General features: G+C 39.4%; 1 protein-coding gene and 1 long non-coding RNA gene across 6 annotated transcripts in view; both read right to left on the bottom strand.

Annotated features, from left to right (window-relative positions):
- Nucleotides 1-576: 576 nt before the first annotated feature.
- LOC142313597 (uncharacterized) lies at nucleotides 577-7,373 on the bottom strand. The gene is made up of 2 exons (XR_012754589.1): nucleotides 5,003-7,373; nucleotides 577-4,945 (listed from the first exon to the last, which is right to left on the bottom strand). It is a non-coding gene; the product is annotated as an uncharacterized LOC142313597 (long non-coding RNA).
- Nucleotides 7,374-10,870: 3,497 nt separating this feature from the next.
- TMEM150C (transmembrane protein 150C) overlaps nucleotides 10,871-20,266 on the bottom strand; it is a 235,808-nt gene continuing 226,412 nt past the window's right edge. For all 5 annotated transcript variants that reach the window (XM_075352410.1, XM_075352414.1, XM_075352412.1 and 2 more), the window contains 2 exons: nucleotides 19,408-19,585; nucleotides 10,871-13,991 (listed from right to left, as the gene is read on the bottom strand). In XM_075352410.1, the coding sequence (XP_075208525.1) occupies nucleotides 13,774-13,991; nucleotides 19,408-19,585 (396 nt within the window). In that variant the 3' untranslated portion in view covers nucleotides 10,871-13,773. The remainder of the gene's footprint in view (nucleotides 13,992-19,407; nucleotides 19,586-20,266) is intronic.

The following is a 20,266-nucleotide window of genomic DNA, read 5'->3' as shown; positions in this document are numbered from 1 at the left end:
GGTACATATATATAAGGATAGGGATCATATACAAGGCAGGAGGAGCATTACCAGGATGGGGTACCTTAGTAGAGAATTTGGGGACATTACCCCCATAACAGTGTCAGCAGCAGATCCTCGCCCCATAAGTGTGTCATGACCACATTTTTTGCTTGAAATTTTATTTTCCTATTTTCCTCCTCTAAAACCAGGGTGCGTCTTATGGTCCAGTGCGTCTTATAGTCCGAAAAATACGGTAAGTGACACTTTGCTGGAATCGGGGTCTCTGCTCTTCATCATTATATGAGATAGGGAATCTGGCACCAGGTATTTCTTTGTGCTAAAAGAAGACAGAATATATAGCAAAGAAGTGTAATGAATAGGATTGTGCACACTGACCAATTAGCTCCACGGCATTCATTCACAGTAAAACGTGGCCTTGGTGTGTGTCCTTCCTCCCATGCACCATTTTCACGCTTTCAATAAATGAAATATACTGTATATTTAATTTAAAATTGGAAGAAAAAACCCCATAAAAACCGAGACAGGCTGTCAAGAAATGAGATTTTATTTAAAAAACTGAATAATATCAAGAAGGGTTAAAACTACACTTTATTATATGACATTCCAAATGACAAAATTTTTTATTGATATGACAGTATTAAAATGATAATGCAATAATGCCGTAAACTATAAAAATATAAGAACAAAAATATTTCAAATATTTACAACAAAATGGTACAAACAATAACATTCAAATACCATGAATAGTAAAAAAAAAAGAATAAAATGTGGCAAGACGCATGAGCCTTTCTGTAATATCGGAATAAAGTGAAATATGACTTCTAAACATGGCTTTCTATACTGAGAGGGTATCAGGGATCAATTCTACCTGACAAAAAAGGGTCTTTTTGCCCAAAACAGCAATCATTTTCTCACCCATAGTAAAAAAAAGTTTTTTTTTAAGAGCAACAAGACCTCTTCTTCCTATGAGACACTAGAGACTCAATACATACATTTTGAGAAAATTATTCAAAAATGATACTAGAGATTTTTTGTGTGCATCAGTTTCATTACCCAATAATCCTTATAACTTGTTGGCAGTTTTCCATGTATGCTTATTTATCAACCTTCCAACAACCGGTACTGGGAGAAGGATTTGGAGTGAGCAGTCCGACTCTTGGTAGCCATGATTTGTCCTACACACATATATGGCCATACATTTTGGTTTTACTGTTCATTAACCGATAAAAAGACAATGACATAATATATAGAAATCACAATATTTCACAGTTTATTCCACTCGACTCTTGTCATCTCAGTGTGACCACTTGGTGGTGGTAAGACGCCTCTATAGAACTCTTGAGAAATGTGCAGGACATTGATAGAATAAGTGAGAAATGTCTCCATTTATTGGACGTGTAAAGCTTGCCAAAGTAGGCAAGGAGGTAACAAGTTCTGCACTAAATCCAAGAGCCTGCAATGTCAACAAGTTGGCTATCTTTGTACTTTTATGAGTTTCACACAAAAGGAATAAGCAAACAAACAGAATGTATCAAAATGTCTCATTTCACATGTGAAATCAAGAGGTTAGCAAGAATGTTTGAATTTTGGAAAGATCAGCAGCACCAAACAAGACGTAGTTAAAATTGTGCTTTTTCACCTGTCTGGCGGTAGTATATGTTGCTTGAATTTGCTCATTCTGAAAGTCCATATCCTATATCAACATTCTATATTTCTTTGTATATGGGCTTGTTCTGACAAGCGTATAATTGGTCCGTGTGCTGTCTACGTGCACCATGGACGGCACATCGAGAACACGTTAATCCATCATAATCAGTGTGCCAGTGTACGTGGACCAATGGTCTGTGTAGAAAAACATGGCAGCATGCATTATTTTGGTTCCTTTTACAGACCAGAATAAGGTATGGAATTTAAGGGCAGCTCCCCTTATATAAAATCCCACTGATCCAGTCACATTACAACTTGTGGACACAACTGGCCGGATTTCCAATACGACCATGTGATCTCGGCCATACCCCTTGCTGAAGGGATTGCCCACTACTAGGACAACCACTTCTGATTCCACATGTTTCCCCAGGTAAAATAATAAAGAATATACTCACCTCTTGTACCGGTGCTTTCAAGCGGTGACTGGGCTCGCACTGGTGGGGTCCACACGGGGTTATGACATCATGCGAGCTCTGCATCCTATCAGTGCCAGCTTCTTTCTCCCTGCCTTCAGACCAAACGAGTTAGTCAACAAGAAGTGAGTGCTACGGCTGTGCTCACTTCCTGTTGACTCTTTATTTGGTCCGAAGGCGGAGAGAAGGAAGTCAATGCTGATTGGATGTGGGGCTTGCGTTATGTCAAGACCCCAGCACCGCGATCCGAGACATCGGTAGAACAGTGTGAGAGTTGAGTATAGACTTTATTATTTTACCTGGAGGTAATGTGGAATCAGAAGGGGTTAACCTAGTAGTGGAAAACCCCTTTAATACTGGATCATGTAGGTCTATATTTTATCACACAATTTGCAAAGTTGCTTCATTTTTATTTTGTTTTTGAACCAGTGGAGCAAAATAAGTGAAGGCTAAGAAGGAAAAAGTAAGGCTAAATTCACAATTCATGGTATGTTACGGACGTATACATGTGCATGCTCATAGACTACACAGCGGCTAAACATATGCCAAAACAGTGTGTGACATACAGTAGGCCCAACTGTAGTATATAGCATAGCGGTAAAGTAGTGCACTTTTCAATTCCAACTGTATAAAATATATAATGTAAAAAAAGTGACAAACAATATGGTACTTAAAAGAGGCAAAAGTATGATTACGCCACAGTTATTCTTCTGAAAGTAAATTTTTTCACAGTTAGATGTGGTAACAAAAAATAAAAAGGCAATTAAAATAAAGGTGCCTTCTATGATAAATCTCTATCAGTATATATATTCTGTTTAGAATCTAATCTATATATTGTATATAAAATAACTCCTTTTCCTGCAGCGTCCATGGGCCACAACACAAGATCGGTATATATGCCTGTATGATTGAAATAGGGAGTACGCCTGATGAAACAGGTTCTGAATGTGTATACTATATAACTATATATAACTATATGTATCCTTATGCAATTCTCTTTAAAGGGAATGTGTTTTCAGAAAAAACCCTATTGTTTAGATGTTTTGTGGTACATTTATTTGTTTTACTTTTTTTTTAATTTCACATCACATTCTTTACTAATTTTGTATTTTATTCATCTTGCAATTGCTTTTTTTAAAACTGCCCTTTCAGGAAGTATTTTCAGCAGACTCCTTATCAGAAGAGGCAGGATTATAATAACAAGTAACACCTAAGTATACTGCTGACAACACAGAATCCACCAGTCATAACAGTTCATGTCACAAGCTGACCCTGCTCTCGCTGCCTTCACAGTGACATTTGCAAACGTCACTAGACAAAAGGGAGAGTCAGAGTCTGTCCAATGCTGTGGATTACTTGAAACCACAGGAAAATAGAGTCCCAGAAAAGCCCCAGTGAAAAAAAACTGAAAAAAAACCCCTTAAAGATTGTGATATCAAAAAATTGCCTTTTTTTAAAAAAAAAATAAAATAACTCAAAGGGCACCTGTCACCAGATTTGGTGACTATAAACTGCGGCCACCACCACTCTTATATACAGCATTGCAAAATACTGTATATATAGAGCTGAGGCCGCGCTGTATAACGTAAAAAACACTTTTATAATACCCACCTGGGGGGGGCGGTCCAGTTCGATGGGTGTCGCGGCTCTCTGGTCTGGCGCCTCCTCTCTGCTACGATGACCGTCCTCCTCCTACCCAGCCCAGTGTGGATGACACGTCAATGTCATTCACACAAGCCGACATTGCGGTCCTATGCAGACGCACTTTGATCTGCCCTACTGAGGGCAGATCAAAGTACTGAAATAGGCAACAGGAAAGGTTAAAGACCGCCCGCACATGTGCACTACAATACTTTGATGTGCCCTGATCAAAGTGCGCCTGCGCAAGACCTCAATGCCGGCTAGTGTGCATGACGTAGGACGTGTCATGCACATGGGCCTCAGAGAAAGGAGGAGGCGCAGGACTGGAGAGAGGAGGCGCTGGACCGGAGAGCAGCAACACCCATCGGACTGGACCGCCCTTAGGTGAGTATTATAAAAGTGTTCTACACAGCGGCCTGGGCTCTTATAAACAGTATGCAGGAATGCTGTATATAAGAACTCAGTGGTGGTGGCCGCAGCTTATAGGCCCCAAATCTGGTGACATGTTTCCTTTAATACAAAAACCTTATTTAAGCGAATAGGTCATTTTTTGATAACGCCTTCTTTTAAAGTACAAGTTTAACTTGAGTGAGACAGTGCATGTCTAGTTGGCAAGTGACCGCATGTATGCAAATTGCATACTTGCGGTCATGCTCCTGCTTGCTATCAACACTGGCACTGGAGAATCCTGACAGATTTGCAGCCTTGACTACTCTTAGAAGTTTTGTTCTCTAATTTTGGTTGTGTTTGTTAGTGAATAAGCTACTATAGGGTGCTACCAGCAGGGGGTCCATTCAGTTCTTCCAGTATCAGATAATGGACACCCTTATTTTACAAGGGTAATTATAATACTCAGTTGTAAATTTACTCATGAATATTCAGGAGGAATAATAGAGAAACATCACAATACAGAGTTCTAAGAAAAGGTTCTTGCATTGCTATATAATTGTTAATACAAGTATTTACTAAAGGGGGCTTTACACGCTGCGACATCGCTAATGCGGAGCCATTGGGGTCACGGAATTTGTGACGCACATCCGGCCGCATTAGCGATGCCGTTGCGTGTGACACCGATAAGCGATTTTGCATCGTTGCAAAAACGTGCAAAATCGCTAATCGGCGACATGGGGGTCCATTCTTAAAAATCGTTACTGCAGCAGTAACAAAGTTGTTCCTCGTTCCTGCGGCAGCACACATCGCTGCGTGTGACGCCGCAGGAACGAGGAAGCTCCCCTTACCTGCCTCCCGGCTGCTATGCAGAAGGAAGGAGGTGGGCGGGATGTTACGTCCCGCTCATCTCCGCCCCTCCGCTGCTATTGGGCGGCGGTTCAGTGACGTTTCAGTGATGTCGCTGTGACGCCGCACGGACCGCCCCCTTAGAAAGGAGGCGGTTCGCCGGTCACAGCGACGTCGCCGGACAGGTAAGTATGTGTGACGGCTCTGGGCGATGTTGTGCGGCACGGGCAGCGATATGCCCGTGTTGCGCAACAGATGGGGGCGGGTACCCACACTAGCGATATCGGGACCGATATCGCAGCGTGTAAAGTAGCCTTAAGTCGACATGTAGTCTTACTTAGGTTAAGTTCACACTTCCGTTGTTTTGCATCAGTCACAATCCGTCACCTTGTGGAATTTTTTGAAGGAATCCAAAAATATGCAAAATATTTTGCAGGAATCCGTTTTTTCCCCAAAGGCTTCTATTAGCAACGGATTGTGACTAATGGCCCTGCGTTGCATTCGCCGCGTGACGGATCAGTCGTTTACTGACTGACCGTCAGGCGGGAGCAATACTGAATGTAACGTTTTTTCTAATGTGCGGCGTATTGTTTTTTTACTGTGAGCATGTGCACAGTAAAAAACCATGACTGTAAATTCAGTTCCAGTTCCAGCGGCCGGAACAATCAGCTGATCGGCCAGCGGCAGGCTTTTGTGAATGATCAGCTGATCACCCGGCGGCTGGCTTTTGTGAACGACCAGCTGATTGCTTAGCGGCCGGCTTTTGTGAACGATCAGCTGATTGCCCGGCTATTGTGAACGATCATCGCAAAACAGTAAAGAAAAAAAAACAAAGGATCTTTTTTTTGCAGCATCAGTCACATCAGTTGTGCCACTACCTGCAACGCATCCGTTGCATCAGTCACACAACTGATTTTGACAGATGCAAAACAACGGAAGTGTGAACTTAGCCTTAAAAGGATTGTGTCATGAAAGAAAACTCCTCACTGCAATCCAAGGCAGTGTGTCCAGCTTCACTAAATCCTAGTGATTAAATGTTATCGTCAGGGTAAGCTGCCTCCGACCAGACATTTCCAGTGAATGAATGGCCTTGTAAAGTATGGAGGGCGAGGTCCAGAAAAATGAGTTGGTTTTAGCGTGCCTCTGAATTCTAGCTCAAAGTGGAGAGTCCTTAGCAGGGGGCCCTACTCTATTTTGTCCATGTGCCCAATTCAGGATTTATGTGACAGCTAAAGATAGAAGAATCGATTTGCAAGACTCTGGTCTAGATTAGTAATCTGTGAACAATGGATGGTAGGCCTGCGAATCTCCTTAACTCCAGATATTCCAGCTCTTCTTTTGATTAGCCAGACTGGCGTGGCGTCGTTTGTATGTCATGGCAGAATGATGAAGTCCTGAAAGACCAGATAATGAATGATGAACTGGAAATGCCAAGCAGTAAGTAGCTTTGCAGGCAGATTACTGATCTGGCTGATGGACCAGAGTCCTCCAAATCAATTATGTCATCTCTAGTGACATCTAATTTATATTCAATCTTTAGGGTGAAAAAAGTAAGCATAAAGGGGTTGTCCAGTACTGAACTATTGATGACTTAACCATTAGATTGCTCAACATTATGATATCCGTAGGTGTCCAACAACCAGCACCCACACAGATGAACTAAAATCTGCTATGGCAGAAGCTAAAACAGTACAGGACACAGTAGCCCCATTTATTTCCAAATGGTTGTTGGCAAGTACTACACTTCATCTCCCATTCAAGTAAATAGGAGATAAAGTGCAGAATTTGGTAGTGACTACTAAGCAAGGGATGTAGCTGCTGTGTCCTATCACTTACAGCACGTATAGCCAGCTGCTGCTGGAGCAGTATTGAACTGATCAGTGAGGGTGGTGGCGCCGGACCCCTAACAATTTCATATTAATGACATATCCCATAAATTGTTTAGGTCTGGTCTCCAGAGTGGTGCTGTATGACAGATAACGCGCATAAACCCTAAAACTCATTCATTTTATTATGAGTGTGTGTATGCTAAGCCAGTTTTCCATTAATGGCTGAAACTGGTACTAACCTGGTTTTACAATGAATGAGGATCCTAGTTACAGCCCTCCTAGCAGTCCTTCATAGCATATTTCATAGGTTGTCCTAATGTTAGTTTATGGGATGTTGCCTTAAAGGGGTATTCCCATCTCCAAGACCCTATCTCAATATGTAGTAGGTGTAATAATAATATTAGCAAATCCCTCCAATTAGAAATGTAGTCTAGTTTTCCTGATATAGCCATGTCTCTTACCTTATGTGCAGAGCATTGAAGCTTAGATATGTCCATTCATATAGTGACAGCTACAGTTGTGCTCAAAAGTTTACATACCCCTGCAGATTTTTTGCTTTCTTGGCCTTTTTTCAGAGAATATGAATGATAACACAAAAACTTTTTTTCCCACTCATGGTTAGTGGTTGGGTGAAGCCATTTATTGTCAAACTACTATATTTTCTCTTTTTGAATCATAAAGACATCCAAAAACATCCAAATGACCCTGATGAAAAGTTCACATACCCTGGTGAATTTGGCCCAATAACATGCACAGAAGTTACACAAATTGGTTTGAATGGCTAATAAAGGTAAGATCCTCACCTGTAACCTGATTGCTTGCAATCAGTGTGTGTGTGTGTGCATAAAAGCTGAGCAAATATCTGGGATCTAGACAGACTCTTGCATCTGTCATCCAGCCACTGACGTTTCTGGATTGTGAGTCATGGGGAAAGCAAAGAATTGTCAACTGATTTATGGGAAAAGATAGCTGAACTGTATAAAACAGGAAAGGGATACAAAAAGATAACCAAGGAATTGGTAATGCCAGTCAGCAGTGTTCAAACTGTGATTAACAAATGGAAAATCAGGGGCTCTGTAAAAAACAAACCACGAGCAGGTAGACCAACAAAAATTTCGGCAACAACAGTCAGAAAAATTGATCTGGATTCAAAGAAAAACACACAAATAACATTATCTGAAATACAGGACTCACTGAAAGTTAGCGGTGTGTCTATTTCAAGATGCACAATAAGGATGCACTTGAAGAAAAATGGACTGCGTGGTCGAGTTGCCAGGAGAAAGCCGTTACTGCGCAAATACCACAAATCATCTTGTCCACAATACACCAAACAGCACAGAGACAAGCCTCCAAACTTCTGGAACAAGGTAATTTGGAGTGATGAGACCCAAATCAAACTTTTTGGCCACAACTATAAAATTTACATTTGGAGCGGTGTCATCAAGGCCTATGATGAAAGGAACACCATTCCTACTGTGAAGCACAGAGGTGATGACGTGGGAATACAATGGCACAGAAAAAGTTGAAGGAAAGGTTAATGCAGCACGTTATCAGCAAGTACTGGTAGCAAGTTCGCACTCATCAGCCCGGAAGCTGTGCATGGGACATACTTGGATGTTCCAACATGATAACGATCCAAAACACAAGGCCAAGTCGACCTGTTATTGGCTACAGCAGAACAAAGTGAAGGTTCTGGAGTGGCCATCTCAGTCTCTTGACCTCAATATCATTGAGCCACTCTGGGAAGAACTTAAGCACGCAGTTCATGCAAGAAAGCACAGAAATTTACAAGAACTGGAGGCTTTTTGCCAAGAAGAATGGGCAGCTTTACCATCTGAGAAAATAAAGAGCCTCATCCACAACTACCACAAAAGACTTCAAGCTGTCATTGATGTTAGAGGGGGCAATACACGGTATTAAGAACTGGGGTATGTGGACTTTTGATCACGGTCATTTGGATGTTTTTGATTGTCATTATGATTTAGAAAGAGAAAACACAGTAGTTTGTCAATAACTGGCTTCACCCAACCACTAACCATGAGTGGAAAAAAAGTTTTTGTGTTATTTATATTCTCTGAAAAAAGGCCAAGAAAGCAAAAAATCTGCCAGGGTATGTAAACTTTTGAGCACAACTGCAGTTAGTCAGTTAATTGCTTGCGGTCGTAACCGCATGGCTATATCAGGAGAACTATACTACATTTCTAATTGGAGGTATTTGCTAGTATTATTATTATTACACCTACTACATATTGGGATAGGATCTTGGACATGGGAATACCCCTTGAAGCTGTGTTGTGGTTCTCATTTTTGCATGTATAGAGTGGCATGTATAAACATAGTGCACACTGGGGTAGGTTATTTGCCAAGGCAGCTATCATGTATGTGTCCTGTTTAATTAATAGGACATGTGTATGATATCTACCAGGCATCTGATACAGAACCCCTTTGAAATGGAAACAAGAAGATTACACTTTTACTTGCTAAATTATAGCAATTTTTCCTATAAGGAAAAATTAGTAAAATTGATAGTCAACACATAAAGTTACACCTACTTTTTAAGAACTTAATATTTTTTTTTATCAGGTATGAAAATCATAAAATCATCGCAGAATACTGAAACTAGCATAAACATGTTACATTTAGCTGCCTGGATATGAATTGTAGAGCTTTAGGTTTATGTAGAATATATACCTTCTATATTTTATGCAAATATACAGTATGTTCATAGAAAATATCTTCATTAAAGCTGCCATATGGATAACTGAAGTTAGTGTAAGAAGCATATCATCTAATCCATTCAAGAACTTTTTAGTAGCACAATCAATAACTGATAATAAAAGGGATGTGAGACAGCACCAAACGCATATATATTGATGCATGTCTGCCTAAAAACAGCCAACACAACACAGCACGGAAGTGTAGCTGTAGCACCCAAGTCCAGTTTCTTGCTTTTATTCTGCCAAGCTTGACAAGGACCGCATATGTATTGATGGGTCAAAATATGCTTCTGCTCCTAATTCTGTATTGTTTCGGCAATATAATTAAATAATTTAGTATCAAAGGGGTTTTCTGGTTTTGAAAAGGACAAACTGTGCTTTACCCACCTTCTCCAATTCCAGTGCTGAGATTCCGTCGCTGCTCCCTTTGTCTGTCATTGTCTCCAGTGCTGACATCACGTGGACAGTGCTTCCGGAAATAACTGAGCTCAGCAGATCCACCAGAGTGCACAGTACGAGCCGCTTAGAGTCACCAAGCGCAATTACCGCCTGTAGCACTGTCGACAATAACAGACACTGGGAGCGGCACAAGAATCTCTGCGTTGGACCTGGGTAGGGTGAGTTTTTTTAAACAAACTGCAGCTGGGAAACCCCTAAAAGAATTGAATTTGGATTCTTTTATTCTTTGTTAAGCAATCCATTGATTTCCTTTCTTGGAAACTATTTTTTGGCAATTGCTGATTCTGTGAATATGCTCCTTAAAGGGAACCTGTCACCAGATTTGGGGCCCATAAGCTGCGGCCACCACCAGTGGGCTCTTATATACAGCATTCTAACATGCTGTATATAAGAGCCCAGGCCGCTGTGTAGAACATAGAAAACACTTTATAATACTCACCTATGGGGCCAGTGTGGTGCAAACTGGTCAGTAGGGTGGCGCTGTTTTCTGGGACCGGCGTCTCCTCTTTCGGCCATCTTAGTCCTCCTTCTTCTGAAGTCGGCGTGCATGACACGTCCTACGTCATGCACACAGGCCAGTATTTAGGTCCTGCGCAAGCGCACTACAATACTTTAACTACGTCTGCGCGGGACTTCACTGCTGGCGAGTTTGTATGACAAAGGACGTGTCATGCACGCTGGCTTCAGAAGAAGGAGAACAAAGATGGCCGAAAGAGGAGGAGCCCAGTTTCCATCGCACTGACCACCCCCTCTCTAGGTGAGTATTATAAAGTGTTTTTATGTTCTACACAGTGGCCTGGGCTCTTATATACAGCATGTGAGAGTCGAAAAGAGCCCACTGGTGGTGGCCGTAGCTTATAGGCCCTAAATCTGGTGACAGGTTCTCTTTAAAGCACTATACCAATAATAAGAAAACAAAAAGTCTGAAATGTGCTGCCACCGTGTCTGACGGATCCGTGACATCAATTCTGTGATATTTTTTGGTCTGTTCATCGTACAAAGTAGATTAATTGCCAAATGTAGTGCAAGTTAAGTTAGAATTTTTTATCAAAAACTTATAGATTTTTGTGATTTTTTTTTTTTAATTCGCACGACTAAAATCACGTGCAGTGAAAACAGCTATGACTGAAGAAAGCCATCATTCCTTCACATATAGTAATGGTTATACTGTAACTAGTGATGAGTGAGCTACCGTGCTGGGGTGCTCAAACTCGCGACTTTTGTTAATTTACATCATGATTAATTTTTATGTATGAGCTTTTATTGAAATCTCATCTAGTTTGTGCTGTAAAATGCAGTGGATTTTCCATAAACTGATCCGTAGAGGAAAAATCCGTTGCACTGTCGACACGTAGAAACGTACCCTTAGTGTATGTGGATACAGAGTTTTTCTGAGGCAGTCGACAAATATACATTCTCTTTTGGACGCCACTTCAGGAAACGCTCCTCCTTTAGAATATGTACACAAAATCTTTTGCAAGCAGATTCTGCCTGGAATACACCTAAAAAATGCTACAAGATTGCCGCAGGAAATGATCATTGTGCACAGCAATGTGAAAATAATATTGCTGTGCACGTCTTCAGTCTCAAGTCACTTCTAACCTCTTCTGGGTTTGAAAACCTTGCACATGTTCACTCATATCTGAAAGTATAGAGGAAAAAAAACAAGAAAATGCTTCAGGATAATGAGTTCTGGCATTTTTTGTCTCGAAAAACTTGCTGGAACATCTTAGCATCTTAAAGAACCCTTTAAGTGTTTTTCGGAGGAGTTTTTCAGCGGTTTTGCAGAATTTTTAAAGCTTTTTGTAAGAGATTTTCTGATTGGACAATGACTAACTTGGAGTGGATTCCATCAGGAGCCACTCCAAAGAAGTGATAAGTACTTCCTTATCTTCCATCAAGCATTTTTCAGAACCTCAATAAGAAAAAAATCCTAAAATGATTGAAAAGATCACCAAGATAGTGTTTTTATAATAAAAATTAATAATATTATTTTAGCGATTTTCCAAGGGTTTTATTATTTCTTAATAGACCTGCTCCAAATGACTCCTCCAAAAACAAACACTGTGTGCACATACCCTTAGAATAGTAAATGACTATTGTACATTTTCACTACTGTGGGACTGGCAAAGTTGTGTATGGCTGCAAACTAATATCGATGTAAGAAGAGGTCAATTACTGGTCTTGGAGTTATGTAGATGACATTACATAAATCCTGAATAGTGTAAATGTAGGGAACATATATGCATGCAATTACTAATTGATCATTTTTTAACAATCTGGCCATTAACATTCTAGAATGTGGATTTCTCAAAAAAACTAGGAACTTTTTTCCAGTAACAGTTTGTTAAACCATATTGTTGTTGCCAATTGAGACTTGTGATTCTGTGCAGGTAAATCATTAATCTATTTCTATTATCGGGCCTAATTTTTAAAAATACTGACTCTGATATCAACCACTTAAAGGGACTCAGTCAGAAGATTTCTGCAATCTTACCTGAAGACATAATGCTGCAATAGTTAAAACACAAACTTCAGCCCTGTGTCTGTTATTTCACAGTCTTTTTTTGTTTCCTTCCAATGTTAGCTTAAGCCTGTTATCTTTATCATTAGTGGGTCTCAGTGGGTGTGAGCTCCATTTCCTTCTGTGATTAGCAACTTCTGTCTATGGAAATGTACACTGAAAGCCTGGTGTGGACGGTGACAGCTCTCCCAGCACTGCTACATACAAAATCTAAAATCTTTCACTGTTTCAGAACAGCTGCACACAGAAATATAAGTAATACATTGTTGAACTCAGGGTCTCTTTGCCTACATCATGCTACTCTCAGATGAGGTAGCAAAAACCTGCTGACAGATTCCCTTTAAACTTAAAGCAGTAATTATTTCACGTCATGATTAGATTCTGATTAGGTTTAGAGGTATAACTATAGTTTTTGCAGGGGTTGGAGTCATCTTCAGGTTCTGCAACCTAAAAGATTCCTTTAGCCCATATGACAAGATAAAAATGTATTAAAGATAGTTGGGGGCTCTGTTGAAAAATTTGCATGGGAGCCCAAAGGTTTCAAATTTAGCAAATGACTGGATCCGCAGCAATTCACAATTTTGTAATTTTAAGATGAGGTCCCAACACAGAAGAAGCAGGATATTAGGTTATGATTATATTATTTATAGGAGTGGATAGTTAGGAGAAATGACATTATATTGAAATTAAAGTGTCCGTCCTTCCTAGTGTAAGGTCAGCCAATAGATTGATCGTAGTCAATTACTGGCTTTTGAGTCAATTATTAATTACAAGTGGCAAATTGGCCGCACTAGCATCATTGTGTGTGCAAAGTGCAATATAATAGAGATACAATAGTGCTATAATGCAAGATGGCAGTGAGAACCAAGCTTGAGGTCAACTGGGTGGCTGAACTTTTTGACCATCAAGACTCCATACTAGAAATGGATACATTTGGCACTGGGCCCCAACTTTTCACAGGTTCCATACCAGCCATGTACCAAGCCTTTTTGGTACGTATGCTACTTTTTGTACGAATTTTTTTTCCAACCTTACTTTTGGATTCTTTTCACATTTCCGAACTACCATTGAATCAAATTGCTTTTCCAAGCTCTAAATATAATGGTCTCAAAAAATTCATAGCAGTAACACTGATGTTTTAGAAAGAAATGATTTGTCTTTTGTAGTCCTTGGTTATTTCACTTGTAGAAATAACACTTCAGTTCATATTCTGTGCGTCCTTTAGTTAGCCTTGTGGGTTCACATTACAACTGGTCTGTTTGATACTCGGAGATATCAGACATGTTTTCAGACATGCTGTTTAAGATCTCTTGGTGCTGCTGGTTCTCAATACAAATGATCTCAAACCTGCAGTGTCTGAACTCCACAGCCAACGTGGCAAAAAAGGTTATGAAACACATGACGAGGACCCATTGTACTCTTGGTGCGTAGATATTAAGTTTTTTCCACTCGAAGATAAAATCTGGCCAAATTGTTAAGGAAATCAGGAAATAGAAAATATAGAATTATTACAGAATATTGCTGCCACATAACAGATTGTATTTGTGAATATGATAAAATGAATTGAAGTTTTTGAGTTATAAAATATCAAAAAGTTAATGGTAATGCAGTGGGTTATCATTAATAACACCTATACATAAAAAATAATCTTCTGTATTCTGTTTTAGGCTATAGGCCCTGTCACACACAGAGATAAATCTGTGGAAGATCTGTGGTTGCAGTGAAATTGTGGACAATCAGTGCCAGGTTTGTGGCTGTGTACAAATGGAACATTATGTCCATAATTTCACTGCAACCACAGATCTGCCAAAGATTTATCTCTGTGTGTGACGGGGCCTTTAGTCTACATGTGTTATTCGACAGTGATATTGTAGTGCTGCATTGCAACATTGCATCTAAAGATTTACTAAGGTGTCACATTGCCATCTGTGATCTACAGCGACTGCGAGATGCATGTTTAATTTTCTGTCACAAGTCACATGGGACTCACTTGTCATAGGGTTAAAGGCAAGCCGCACTTAACTGTAATTTGCCTCTCACCTGCAATTTGGCATTTTTTTACAACTACAGTGGCATGCAAAAGTTTGAGCACCCTGCATGGTTATGACCCAGTAGCACCCCCTTTGGCAAATATCACAGCTTAATAACGCTTTTTGTAGCCAGCCCATTTTTCCTTGGAAAAGTCTTCCAGTTCTGTGAGATTCCTGGTCATCTTGCATGCACTGCTCTTTTGAGGTCTAGCCACAGATTTTCAATGATGTTCAGATCAGGGGACTGTGAGGGCCATTGTAAAACCTTCAGCTTTCTCCTTTTGAAGTAGTCTATTGTGGATTTTGACATGTGTTTAAAATCATTATCCATTTGTAGAAGTCATCCTCTTTTCAACTTTTTTTTTACAAATGGTGTTATGTTTGTATAAAGCAGGCTAGACTTCAAAAGAGCAGTGCATGCAAGATGACACAGGAATCTCACAGAACTGGAAGACTTTTCCAGGGAAGAATTGATGAAAATCCTTTAAACCAGAAATGAAAGGCTCTTGGCTGGTTACAAAAAGTGTTTACGAGCTGTGATACTTGTCAAAGGGGGTGCTACAAGGTACTAATCATGTAGGGTGCCCAAACTTTTGCATCAGTCCATTTTCTTTCTTTGTTAACTTAAAAATGTAAAACGATTTTTTACCTAAAATACAAATGAAATGTGTCATCTTTAACTTTATTACTTTTAGAGATCATTTCATCTTCAACTTGCTGAACTGTTCTCAACAATAGTAATTTTAACCGGGGATGCCCAAACTTTTACATGCCATAGTACATGGCAGCTCCAAAATACAACAGCAGGTTGCACAGATGTCCTAGATCATGTGACTTTGACAAATGCTATCGAGGTCTAAAAATTGGTGTGCTTGACACATGTCGCCATGTTGTCCCAGCCTTATTTTTTTAGCACAATAATAGGGAGGCATGATTCTTTAAAAATGTGCACATTTTTACAAAAATAAACTAAAATGCACTTTTTTGACATTTTGTAGCAACGATAACAGAATAAGCACCTGGGCAACTAAATACTGTAGAAAGTAAAAACATGTTGTTCAGAAAAGATCACAAAATATCTAAGATATCTAATATTTGTTGTATAGGTTAATGTACGTTCTATAAAGGACATTGAAAGAGAAGGTATTTAGATCGCTGATTTAAAAAACATGCCAAATGTGTTACAAGATAAAACATCCCCAATGCCAAAAATGTTGTGACGCTGTGTAAAATGTAAAAAAAAAACAGATTGCAATGATTTGGAAATCAGAGCCATAATTTATTCACAACAGACCATAGAACACAGATCAGAAGATGAACATTAGACATTTCTCTATGTCATTCGAAAAAATGTACTCATTTAGAAATTGATGGCAGCAACAAATCTCAAAAAATGTTGGCTCAGGGCCATGTCTACTATTATGTAGCATCCCCCCTTCTTTTGTAACAGACTGTACACATCTGGGAAGTGAGGAGACCAGTTGCTGGACTTTTGGCAGAGGAATGTTGGCCCATTCTTGTCTGATGTAGTGTTCTAGTTGCTCAACAGTCTGGGGTCTACTCTGATGGATATTTCATTGTATAATGTTTTTAATTGGTGAAAGGTCTGAAGTTCAAGCGGATAGTTCATCATCCATGCAATTCTTCAGTAAAGCCATGCTGTTGTGCTGCTACAGAAGAGGGGAGGTTACACAATAGTAGACATGGCCGTGTCCCAGCTTTTTAGAGATGTGCTACTACTATCAATTTCTAAATGAATTGTGTTTTTCCCAATGAAAATAGAAAATGTCTAAGTTTCACCTTTCGATGTGTGTTTTATGTTCTGTTGTTAAATATTCTCTGGGCAATGAGCAATATGGTTATCAATATAGTGACAACTCCATTCTACTCCTCTGGCATACTTATATTATGTGTTTTCCTAGTTTTTCTTTGGTACCAACAATCAACCCATTTGGCCTGGATATATTTATTAGCAGGAGACTGTATGAGGGTATCACTGTGCAGTAATTGATGCAGAATTTTGGAATACAATTTATAACAGTAGAGTTTTCCCATTGGCAAGCTGTAACCTGGAGACTTCTTCCTCAGAAGAAGAATTAGCCACCATATAACACTGAACCCAATGTTAGAGTATGGACCCACTTTTGTATTTCTAGGTATAAAGACGCACTATTGCCCTGTTTATATGTTACAACTACCTCTTCTTGACAAAGGAGCTCAAGAAGCTCCGATGCATGTTGCTTTTTGGGAGACTCAATGTCAATTAAAGTTTTGCATTTACATTTTTTGTCTTTGTGGATTTTTTTGTAATTACATAAAAATGAAGTGGTTTTGCACCTTTTTTGGTTTTATAAACCCTGGCTGTTTACACACTAGGGTGAATAATTATGAGCATAAAAGAATGTGGAAACGTTTGTTTGCATGAATGACGGAAGACATACACTTTTTAGGCAAGTGAGTATTTTGACCATACCATCATTTTTATGCAGATTTTCCAACTCCAAACAGTACAAATGAGAATGCTTATTGGATGAAGCATATCAGGTGATACAGTTTGGACTGGTATAATGAGGGATTGTGTGGCCTAAGGATATTAACACCCTTTATCAAGTTGTGCAGAATTATTAGGCAGCTTGTGTCATGGCTTGATTTGGGGATGTGATTTGGTGACCTCTGGCTACGTGGTCGGTTCCCCTATATGCTGAGCAATGGCTCATTTCTTCCTAGTCCTAATATTGATGGTTCCTATTTTCTCTATTTTTCCTTTCTGAGCTTGATCCTTTTCAGGTGTTTTCCATGGTTCCTTTTTGGGTTGCCCTATCACAGTGTGGGTTGGGATATACAATATATATTCACCCTTCACTACACTTCCTTGCAGACTATAGTTTTAAGTGGATTATTGCTAAGGACGGAGTTCCATCCCTTCAGTGAATGGATTTTCCCTGCTAGGTAAATACTGTTTGTATTTCCGCTGTGTTTTTGTTTTTCTCCCTTCCCAACAAGTTTCCTTTCTCCTCAGTTAGGTTGATGGGGATTATTTGTATTTAATTTATTGATCTAATTTTTCCCCCTTTTGTGCAGATGCTTTAAGTTTCCTCACCTTGGGTCCCCATATACCTCAGCACATTTTCCCTTTCCTGGTTAGCTCTATGTAGCGGCCTCCTCTCTGGTTCCTCAGCAGGTTCAAGAAACCTCTCAATGAAATTTATGGAGTTGGAGCCAGGTCCAACGTGGTGTTTTCAGTGTTGCGGCTAGGGGTTTTCCTGTCTGTACAGGGACCAGTAGGGTGTGGGTGCAGCGTCTTTGTTTTGTAGGCTTTATTATTTCTGTTACCCATGTATGAATGAGTTACATGCATAGCAGCTTGCTTTGCTCAGGCAAAATCGGCCAAAAATTGGAATTAATTTGCTCTAAAAACGTATAATTGTTATAAACATATACATACCCAGTGCGGAAACACACTTTGAATAATGAATACATAAAATATTGTTATAAACGTTAAAAACATAGGGTACTTAGTTAACGATTTTAATCAAAGACTGCAATAGCCATCCAATCAAGTTAAAGTGTACCTAAATATGGATGGTCCCTAAACATTATTATTATATTGGCCACATAGCGGATTTATGCGCTTGTACATTAATTCAATACATTAATTCAATCAGGTCCTATATCTCTCTTTGCTGTAGTACATATTGGGGGTTGTGGCCCCTTCCAGGGCTCAGTTCCATTATTAACTGATCTTTCCTACACAAGTTTTTAATTTTGAGTTATGCCTGGTTCACTTTTCACTCCCCATTCAGATGAGGCCTTGTTTGACACATGGACAGGAAAAACAATAGTGCTTGGGCACTATCCATATTTAGGTACACTTTGATGTGGTTGGATGGCTTTTGCCCTCTTTGATCAAAAATTGCTAAGTTCCTTACTTTTTTGACGTTTGCTGCAATATTTCATGTATTCATTAATTGCAGTGTGCGGCTGCACCAAGTCTGTTTATGATTGCATATTGGCCACATAGTGGATTTGTGCACCTGTACATTAATTCCAGTCCTATATTTTTTCTTTGTTGTAGTAAAAATTGTTACAAGTCTTATAGAGGGATGCAGTACTCTTGAATTTGCTAAGATATTGGGGGGTGATCACAGAACCATCCAAACTTTTGTTGCAACTAGTCAACAGGGTCTCCAAAAAAATCTTGAGAATAAAAGGAACACTAACTAAAAAATGTTTAAGAAAAATCAAACTTGAAGCGGCCAGGAAACCATTATCCTCCAATGCTGTCTTATACCAGAACTGCAACCTCCATGGAGAGCCAAGAGTACAAGGCATTCAGTGCTCAGAGAAACGGCCGAGGTGAGGGAGGGGGAAACCTGACCACCACTGAGCAAGTCACATAATAACTAGGGATGATCAAATACCACAAATATTCGGCAACGCCCATATTCGCCGAATAGGTAGCCGCTATTCGACTATTTGCGAATATTCGATGCGCAATGTAAGTCTATGGGAAACCCGAATAGTTGCCAAATAGCAACTATTCGGGCTTCCCATAAACTTACATTGCACATCGAATATTAGCATAGCGGTGACCTATTCGTAGGATATTCACGAAGCCGAATATTGCCGAATATTTGTGATATTCGATCATTCCTAATAATAACTAAGACGTCATAATCAAAAATGATGATTTGGTCAAAATACTCACTTGCCTAATCATACTCACTTGCCTGATAATTCTGCACATGGTGTACTTTGTGTTTTCCACTGTGCACTCACTACCATCTCTATAACATACTCAAACCTTTACCACTCTTAATGCATTGTCCTAGTGAATAGAAAGGATACAGATGATAACGCAGATTGTTATTGTTGCAGATAATAAAACTCTGGGGATTCCAGTTTTTATCCCTTCATTCTTGATGTTTATTTTAAAGGTCAGAATGGACTGAATCCAGCAGGCTATTGTGCCAAATCCAAAGGTCACGGAGGTGCCAAAGTTATGGATAAGTTCATTGCTTCTTAGCTGGTATCAGGAAGGAAAAACATCTGATCATTAAACTTTAATAATTGTATTCAGAAGTACAAAGAAATAGAAGCTGAAAGTCACAGATCTTAAATAATTCACACTGAATATACTCTTCTTTGTTACACAAATTCCAAAATAAAATGACTGAGTTTGCTTTATATAAAATAAATCGTATTTGTAATCTATCGTTATTGTACATTACATATTCTATCTAGTATAGTCATATCTAGTCTAGAATCAATGGATTAAAGTCAATTGTATTTTGGGTCACACAGTCAAATTAGCATGATACAACGCATCAATGCAAAGCAAATATCCTCCTTTTATTTCTTCCTATTATTAAAGGTGTTGTCCATGACTATCATATTAATCACTTGAATGGCAGATCAACAGCAGGTCTCTGAAGCAGCCACTAAATGTATGGAGCTGCAGCGTTTCACTCAGTCCATTGCTTACATACGGTGGCTGCTAGAGCAAATATCAGCAGATCGTTAAGGGTGAAGGGTACTGCACCCCATCAATCTCATATTGATGATCTATCCCATGGATATATGATCAGTTTGCTAGTTCTGAACAACCCCTACAATGTGTATTTCCATTTATCCACTTAACATGCTATTAGGATATGCACTTCAATGTCTAAATAAAATTTCTTTTTAATATGCAGAAAAGTAGGAT

This window comes from Anomaloglossus baeobatrachus, chromosome 1 (genome assembly GCF_048569485.1).
Source record: "Anomaloglossus baeobatrachus isolate aAnoBae1 chromosome 1, aAnoBae1.hap1, whole genome shotgun sequence".
In the NCBI taxonomy this organism is placed as follows: Eukaryota; Metazoa; Chordata; class Amphibia; order Anura; family Aromobatidae; genus Anomaloglossus; species Anomaloglossus baeobatrachus.
The sequence above is the reverse complement of the archived record's forward strand: the minus strand, read 5'-3'. Positions and strand labels throughout refer to the sequence as shown.